Raw genomic sequence first — 9,673 nt, forward strand, 5'->3', positions numbered from 1 at the left:
GAGGAAGAGGATGGATATCAGCAAATACTTTAAATGTAGGAGAAGGAACAGGGGTATTGGAGGATGGATGAGGCAGTGGAGTGTTCCCTTGGGTCATGTTTGGATAGATATATAGATAGATAGATATACAGATAGATAGATATACCTATACATATATATATATATATATATATATATATATATATATATATATATATATATATATATATATATATATATAATATATATATATATGTATATATATATATATATATATATATATATATATATATATATATATATGTATGTATGTATGTATGTATGCATGTATGTATGTATATACAGCCTTCACTTATCAAGTGCAAGAGGAAACAATTCAGCAGATCAAGGAATTTTATTCATACAATGGCAAATTACATTCATAGTCCTATATTTTGACCAGACAATTTCTTTTCTTTCATACCTTGAATGATATCAAGTAAGACAATTTAAGACGTCAGTTTTGTCTAAGGTATCTAAGAAGCTAACAGCTGCTCCGTGTACTTGTAAATATACAATTAAGCAAAATGTAGTACTTTATACTATAGAAAAATCATGTTTAATGGAACATTTCGATGATATTTGCATTACCACATATTTGAAAGAGAAAGCCGTTACATTTATACATACATCTTACCTTTACCAGCTACAGGTGCTACAGGTTTGAATCACTATAATTACAAACTCGAAATGTAACTCAGAATCACACTCAACTGCAGAATCATCTAAAGTAAGAAATAAGAAAATTAACTTAGATCTATCAGCGATTCAGGATTCCTTGTGTTAGTTGCAGATTTACATTTATGCAACTAATAATTGCCTTTAATGTCAAAGCTTCGGTGGATCTGTCTGGTAGTATCCCATATAAAGGACTCTTCATGTAGGCTCAGTTGCGGAAACTTAATATGCGCCCTTTTGAGGATAAGGCTGATCTGGGCCTGGTTCGTGTGGGAGACCTGGGGCCTGCTGTGGGTATGGTGGAGCTGTTGCCTGCTGTGGATATGGTGGAGCTGCTGCTTGGTGTGGGTATGTTGGAGCTGCTGCCTGTTGTGGGTATGTTGGAGCTGCTGCCCGCTGTGGGTATGACAGACCGGATTCCTTTTGTGGGTAGTATGGTGGAGCTGAATCATGCTGTGGGTATGGAGGAACTGCTGCCTGCTGTGAGTATGGTGGAGCTGCTTCCTGCTGTGGGTATGGAGGAACTGCTGTCTGCTGTGAGTATGGTGGGGCTGCTCCCTGCTGTAGGTATGGAGGAACTGCTGCCTGTGAGTATGGTGGAGCTGCTTCCTGCTGTGGGTAAGATGGAGCTTCTGCCTGCTCTGGGTATGACGGAGTTGCTGTCCACTGTGGGTATAGTGGGGCTATTCCCTGCTGCTGGTAAGGTTGACCTGTTCCTTGCTGTGGGTAAAGCTGACCTACTCCCTGTTGTGGGTGGAGCTGGACATTATACACGGGTGCATGCAGCGTCACGGGCACTGGCGCCGGTGATCTGGCTTTACGCATGCTGCAAAGCATCACACATCCAGTCACCGCAACAGGTACTGTGGATAGGAGAGTATATTAGTGGTTACTGACAACTGAGTTTTGACAGTAGTATGCAGACATAAGAATGCAAAAGATATAAAGTTGAAAGTTAACGCAGTAATATTAAGATGTTTGATGCAAGGAAGGTGAAAGTCGTTCGTAGTAATATTCATTACTAAAAATAGTACTGATCATTTACAGATGTAAACTAAGAAGAACTGTGTTTATCAAGATAATATACACACATAAACGCACACACACATATGGATAAATAAATAAATATATATATATATATATATATATATATATATATATATATATATATATACATAAACATTCTCTCTCTCTCTCTGAACTTAGATATTAGGAGTTACTTCATATGTAGGGAGTAACTGGGCTTGGTTCACCACTCAAGTCGTGCAACCTATTCCCCGGCCAAACACGCTACAGATTTTCATCACATATCTATAATTTTTCGCGCAATTAACAGACAAATAAAATCAGTTGATTGTAACCCCCAATCCCACCCCTTTTGAAGAGTTAACAATTATACCAACAAGATGAATAAAATTATTGCAAAGATGATAAGGATACTGGATTTTTCAGCATTACATGGGAAGATGCAATTATTTCCCGCAGATAAATTTTCAAAATACAAATTTCACACTTGTTATTACAGTTATTATAATTTGCTAAAACTCGAAGAACATACTCTCCGTACATTAGACTAGCGGAGAAGCCCCACCCCTCACAGTGTACCAGAAGAAACACTAGACAAGTAAAAGGCGCTACTTTCTTATGAATTTTAGGTACAGGTGTTTAGACACACAGTCATACCCTGGCCTTTGGTGGGATTTCTACACCACCACAAAAAAGAGAGAGAACAAATACATTACTTCAGTGCATAGTTTTATTTCTATATTAGGTTAATCAATTTCTTTGACTTGATTCCCTGATTTGTGGAATTGTTATCAAATACCTTAGCACTTCCTTTTTGCGAGACATTTTTGTAAGTTCCTTTAACTTTTCCATAATTTGTAGCACTTATATTGAGTTCTTTAATATGAAAGTTTACAATTGTCTTTGAATCCCCTGTTTCAAGGAATCTTTATCAATTATTCTAGCTTGTCCTTACTTTGAGGATTTTTTTTTCTTTTTTTTTTAGTCAATTCCCTGACTTTCCTTAATTTGGATCATTTCAAAAAATTGTGACCTGCCCAAATAGATTTCTAAGAAATGATAATAGTATGATTATTATGATAATAATCAATGATAATGGTAACAACAATTCTGAATATGATTATTATTTTTTATATCACCATCATTATTACTATAATAATAATATTAAGGATAATAATGAAAACAACAGTAATGACAATTGTTGTAATAAAACAAAATACCGATAGAGATAACAGGAAGAACAATGACTATATCGATAATGTAAAGGCCCTTTCTTCGGCAAGCTTAGCCTCGAGAACAGCAGGACTACCAGAGATTCCCAAAAAAACGTCCCTTGGTGAATGTAAATAAACCAATATGACGATAAGGAACGATCTTTTTTATCAGACATTGTTCTGGGTTCCGAGTCTGATTAAAGTGATTTTCTTGGTGATATGAGATTTAAAACTAGTACTAGAAACATTCTGTTGTCAAAACTGTTCGAACGCTCAGCCATTTTGGAACGGTTTTCGTAACTGGCAATGCAAGCTAAGATCTTTATAAGTACTTACATAGACCTTGATCGAGTCTTGCATTCCGTTTGGCATTTAGTGGCGCTACGAAGCGCATGATTTCAACGTAACGAGCTGAAGAAGGATACTTGTATTTTATTCTGCTGTTGCGAGAAGTGGCGCGCTCAAGGTCGATATAAGTATTATAAGTACTGATAAAGACCTCGGGTACGCCTAGCAGACGTCGCGTACAAAGACAGTAGTCTTTGTAACGCACAAAAGTATTCCGTTGTTTCCAACAGGATGCAAGGCTGGTAATGTTGATTTTAGAGAAAGTTGTTTAATTATGATAATAATAACATAACATGTCATCTTGAATAGTGACATCATTATCAATGTATATCGAAATACTGATGATCAATTTAAATTATGGAAATACCTTTTTTCATTATTCCCTGATAACTTTTGATAGACATTACAATTCATACCTGTAGCACATACAACAAAGCAAGAACTGGAAAGCTTAAAGAGTTACTAATCACAATGAAGATAATCAGAGGATAATAATGAAAAAATGGGCGAATAAAATTATAGAAAAGAAAACGAATGAAGACGAAAATACTCTCAGCGTAATACGAAACTGCGCAATAACATATTGATGACGATACCTGCAGAGCACAGAAGAATGGATCCTGTGATTATTAAAATCGAATAAATAGTGCAGTCAGTGTCGTAGTATTCGTAGTCGTCGCCGTCGTCCGGGCAGCCTACGGCAATACCAGCAATTATTAATAAGCCACCAAGTGCTATTCCCAGCGATCCAACTGTAGTAATGATATTTGCTGTTCTCTTGGTAACGGTTGCTCCACACATCTGCCAATGGTCAAACTCGTATGTATGTATGCTTCTAGTTTATTGATAATGTTTTTTTTTTCTTTTCTTTTTTAGGGGGTGAAATTAGAATATATATATATATATATATATATATATATATATATATATATATATATATATATATATATATATATATATATATATATATATATATATGTATGTATGTATATATACACATGTACATATCAAATATTTCAAGTGTATTCTAAAAAGGACGGATTGCATGACACGAAGTCTTACCTGCATCGACGCCATCTTCAATTTCCGTCTATTGTTTCGTTCTCAACTGCAAGTGAAGTTAAAGTTATGGAGAGTTATCATTAACAATATAACATTGCACAGATCCGATTGTTTTTGTCTTATCATAGGGAACTAGTTATTTGTCAACAGGCCATTTGATATTTTTCTCTGCCACCCACAAATCCGTATCATATGATGATAAGAATTATAATGTAAGAAATAACTATAATGTAAGAATTATAATGGAGATAGTGAAATGTGTATTGTAAGTAATAATAAATCCGCTGACATAAATGTTGACTTGATAGAGTGCGTTACCCAAATACAGGCTATTTCCATGTTTGGTACCTAACGAGTCCATGGAATGATACAGTATCCACAATAAAAACATAACTCACTGACCTGAAAGCCACCGTACTTAGCAAACTCTTTCGAACAATACCGATATACAGAACACACCACACGATATGCAGCACGAGAAGCAACAGTCGGCCAGGTAGTTATCACAAGGCACGTCTTGTTAGCAAATCTAGCTTCTTAATGATATGTGAACCCATACAAGGCCGGAATAAGATGGAATGAGGATCATGTTTATCCTTTTGAAATATAAACGTTTATCTTAATTAACTTTTAGACAGGGAAAGGTCCCAACAACCCACACAACCTAGGCTTTATGGCATTATTACACAAGGTAAAATATCCAAAACACTGCGACGTCCAGACGGCCCGATCTCCATCCTAATAAACATAAGAAGCATTTTGCAGACAAGGCGACAGATAGGGGCCTGGATTTAGTAATTTAGTAATGATGAATGTGCACTGCAATGCCTAGTTTATTAAACTGTTTAACCCGATCAGTCCCAGTATCTATTATTTCTATGATCATGATCATTATTATTTGTATAATCGTCACCAACCACCAATTGTCATCATCATCATCATCACTATCATAATGATAATAATAATGATATTAATACTAATAAAAATCATAATACTATTGATGATAAAAATCATACTACTACTCCTAATAATCATAATGTTAACAATGATAAAATTAATAGTAATAGTAATGGAAATGATAATGGCAGTAGTAAGAATGATAATGACAAGATCATTGTGATAATGATAATAATGATAATACTGATAGGTAATAATACTGATAGATAATAATAATAGAAAATCATAATAATGGTAATAATAATATTAATGATAACTTGAACCACTCAGAGAGGACATACTTCCGCCAAGGCAATAAGGTCAATGATGAAATAAAAATATTCACCCTTGAAGAATTAGATTAAAAATTCCTGGATCCTGATCATGATCCGGATCACCAAAATTCAATGACAGGTAATTTGGTCTGAATGACACCTTTGGTAAAGAATTCATAAAAAAAAATCTGTTCATAAGTTTTTGAGCTATCCTGCTAACCAACTAATTAACGAACAATCATTTCTGGATCCGGATTACCACCGAAGTTCAATGGCATCTAAGTTGGGATAAGACACACCTTTGTTAAACGTTTCATAAAATCTATTCACAACTTTTTGAGTTATCCTGCCAATCAACCAACCAACGAACAACCATGCAAAAAATCCTAGATCCGGATCATGATCTGGATCACCAAAATTTAAAGGCATCTAGGTTGGTCTAAAAGACTGGTAATAATTTCTTAAGAATCTGCAAATTTTTCAGTTATTCTGCCGATCAGTAAATTAACGAACAAAAAAATAATCCTGGATTCGGAATACCACCAAAATTTAATGACATCTAAGTTAGGATAAAACACACCTCTGGTAAACATTTCATTAAAATCTCTTCATAACTTTTAAAGTTATCCTGTTCACCCACCTACCTAACGCTACCAAAACATAACTTCCTTGGCGGAGGTAACAATAAGAATAAGAATGACAATAATAATGATTATAATAATAGTGATAATAAAAATAACCGTTAAAGATATATTCAATAATAACAGTAGCAATAGTGAGGAGGAGGAAGAGAGGAAAATAATAATTATAAGGATCATAACAATATTAATAGTAGTAGTAGTATCGCCAATAATATTGATACTACAACTACTTATGATTATAATAATAACAATAATGATAATGATAATAATAAACGTAAAACAAAATCTATAATAATTACTTATAATACTGATAATGGTAAGCATCACCTTAATGATAATAATGAATAAAAGGAAGATAATAGTGATAATAACAGTAACAATAATGATAGTAATAATAATAACAAAGCTGATGATGTTAACAATAATAGTAATGATGATGATAATGATGATCATGATAATGATAATAATATAATAATAATGAAAATATCAGTAATAATCATGATACGTATTACATTGAAAACGATAATAATAGTAATAATGATAATAATGGTATTAATGATAACGATGATGATAATCAAAATAATAATAAAACAATAATAATAATAATGATAATAATAACAATAATAATCTAATGATAAAATGATAACAATTATGATTATGATGATGATGATGTTAATAACAATGATAGTAATAATAACGATAGCAATAATAACAATAATTATTCCACAGGTAAAAAATCTAAAAAAAAAAAAAAAAAAAATCTGTCCCACAAAATAAATTAGCCTAACTTGTTTTTTTTTCTGTGGAACTCATATATGTTGTTTTTTTTCTATCAGTCATAATTTCACTGTGAGGTCATGTTTGAACTGTATTCACTAATTCACAAAACATCCTGGTATTACAAGCCTTTAACCTAGAACCGCGAAGTACACCTTGTTTTTTTAACTTTAAATCGCACACAAGACGATTCAGATCTTCCAGACTCAAGAAATACGGTTCACTCGAAGAACAGTTAGGCTCAAATGTTTGGTTCATATCACTTGACCTATCATCATCCAGTGTTTTTTCTTTCTTTCTTTCTTTCTTTTTTGAGGGTCAGGTACAGGTTAGCTTTGATTGTGAAGTATTGGTGTCATAGCACGTGGTAAATTAGGATATTTTACAGCTTGGATTTTGGTGGTTTGCCGTGTATGTTGGTCATGCAGAAGTAACAACTGAAGTGTTATCTTTGGGTTCTCTCCAAACGGTAGGTATGGCAAAAGGCTTACGACGTGGACCTTTGGCCTGTCATGGGTTCCACTACAGCACATTATTGACCGAGCTTTTATCCTGGTTCCCCACTTTCCAATCAAAGTAGGGTTCATGACATTATTTCAACCAGTGATGTGATCTGGTATATGAATGATATTTGGCCACAAAGAAAGCAAAAACAACTGGAGTTCTTGACACAGTGTCTTGTCATTTGTTGAACGGAATATGCGGACTTGGTAAGCGATGTTAAGATCCCAGAAGTGAATCCTGAGCACAGTGCGGCAAGCGAGTTCAAACTACACGCATAAAGGTCGATCGACGAGGTGATGGACCGCTAGTGTGTTCAGGAAAACACTTCCAGCACAGCACTGACTGAGGTGCGCGCGTTTCACTCTGCGTTTTCAAGCTGCAGTAACTTGTTGCAACGTACTGTTATCACCACGCAGCGTCGACTCAGTGCTGTCACGCTTCGATCAACGGTGCGTCCTGTTTATGAATTCGTTTTCACTCGGATGGGTTTAATTAGATTTATGATTTCGAAAGATTAATTCAGGTCATAATAAACTGTGTTTCATAAATAAAATGATAATAAATAATAAAAAAAACATAGCTTCCATTTTCAACAGTTTAATTGGTAAGTAGCCCATACACGTAGCAGGAAATGAGAGAAATACAGTATCGTGAAATAGAAAAATGGAATGATACAGAAAATGTAACATTATTTTTTTTTTCTTTCTTTTTTAATTCTGTTTGGAAAAAATAGCTATTCCTTTTCTTGGAACATTTTTGGGTTCACCAGTGTAATGATAAATATATTGATTGAAATGAAAATCATGATAATATTGATAATCGATAATATTAAGTTTTGATAACTAACAATATTAACGATATTGAGAATACGGCTACATCATGGATAGAAAAGTATTATCAATCTATTTTTTTTTTCTTTTTCTCAAGCCAATAGTATTTTAATTTTCCAGACTCTAATACGTTAACGGAAGTTTACTTTGCAATAGGCTTTCGAAGCTGAGGAGATAATCAACTTATGAAGTACCTTTTCAACGCAAATGTAGCAATGCCTTTGTTCAGAATGTCTGACGTCGACTAGATTCCCCTTTTCTTTCGTTCTCTTCTACCTCCTCCTCCTCCTCTTTTACTTCCTGTTCTTATTTCTCTCTTCTTCTTCCTCTACTTACTTTCAATTTACCTCTCGTTTTCGCTTTTCGAACAAAAATCCGACACTCCTCGAATGTCAGCCACAGTGGGACTAACCAAAGATAAGCTATCATGTGTGATAAGGTCTCATGCCATTGATAACGCCCCAGGAAGAGCAATACCTACACCGCAAAACATTTAGTTGTTGCTTTTTTTATATCAATAGAAGAAAAATGTAGATTTCCTATTCAAGCGGCCGAACAGGTAATCATCACGAGAGGTGGCACAGGCGTGAGACGCACTGTGTGATTGTAAGAGCTGCATCTGTAAGCTTTGTTTGATTAGGCGTTGTATGTTAAATGTAGAAAGGGTATTCCACGCTCTCAGTCATTTCCGATAGCGTCTCCAGTTAAAAATGTAATGACGCAAATAAATGTATGCTACATATATACGTGTGTGTGTATTTTTATTGCATCAGTGACCTTATTGCCTTGGCGGAAGTATGTGCTCTCTGTCTGGTTCAAGTTAATATTACTATTATTATCCTTATTATTGTTATAATTTTTTGATATTCTCTTTTATTTTTATCTATCGGTATTATCATTATCATCATTATTGCAATCGTCATTATTGTCATTATCATTCTTACTATTGCCATTATTATTTCCATTACTATTACTATCAATATTATTGTTATTATTGTTAACATTATGATTATTAGCAATACTCGTATGATTTTTATTATTAATCATATTATGATTTTTAATATTAATATCATCATTATCATCATTATGATACATTCAGTAATGGATAGAACTTCGAATGGTCGTTCTGGAATTCAAATGGATTCACTGAGATGATAATTTCATTCTCGTAAGGAATGAAATATGCTTTACATTCTTCAGATAATCCAGACATACCCAAAAGTAGTTGAAAATCAATGATACCAACAGTTTTGTAGTGTAAATAACTATATTTCAAAAAGCATTGTTTCTTTAGTCAGAATGCTTACCATGATTTTCTAATGATATTATTCTGTGTAGCTGTACATTGATGTCACTATTCAAGA

The 9,673-nt window shown here is 33.8% G+C and overlaps 1 protein-coding gene across 7 annotated transcripts; it reads right to left on the reverse strand.

The window, feature by feature from the left end:
• Nucleotides 1–358: 358 nt before the first annotated feature.
• Nucleotides 359–8,720, reverse strand: LOC113800771 (nematocyst expressed protein 3-like). 7 transcript variants are annotated; one of them, XM_070119872.1, is made up of 4 exons: nucleotides 8,646–8,720; nucleotides 4,347–4,392; nucleotides 3,881–4,085; nucleotides 359–1,559 (listed from the first exon to the last, which is right to left on the reverse strand). In XM_070119872.1, the coding sequence occupies exons 2-4, from the start codon at nucleotides 4,359–4,361 to the stop codon at nucleotides 919–921; spliced, it is 861 nt and encodes a 286-aa protein (XP_069975973.1). In that variant the 5' UTR covers nucleotides 4,362–4,392; nucleotides 8,646–8,720; the 3' UTR covers nucleotides 359–918. The 7 variants fall into 7 exon arrangements, with proteins under 7 accessions (XP_069975973.1, XP_069975978.1, XP_069975975.1 ...); XM_070119877.1 differs by having other exon boundaries at nucleotides 8,657–8,681; XM_070119874.1 differs by lacking the exon at nucleotides 8,646–8,720 and adding an exon at nucleotides 7,880–7,902.
• Nucleotides 8,721–9,673: the final 953 nt, after the last annotated feature.

Source organism: Penaeus vannamei, unplaced genomic scaffold (assembly GCF_042767895.1).
Source record: "Penaeus vannamei isolate JL-2024 unplaced genomic scaffold, ASM4276789v1 unanchor838, whole genome shotgun sequence".
In the NCBI taxonomy this organism is placed as follows: domain Eukaryota; kingdom Metazoa; phylum Arthropoda; class Malacostraca; order Decapoda; family Penaeidae; genus Penaeus; species Penaeus vannamei.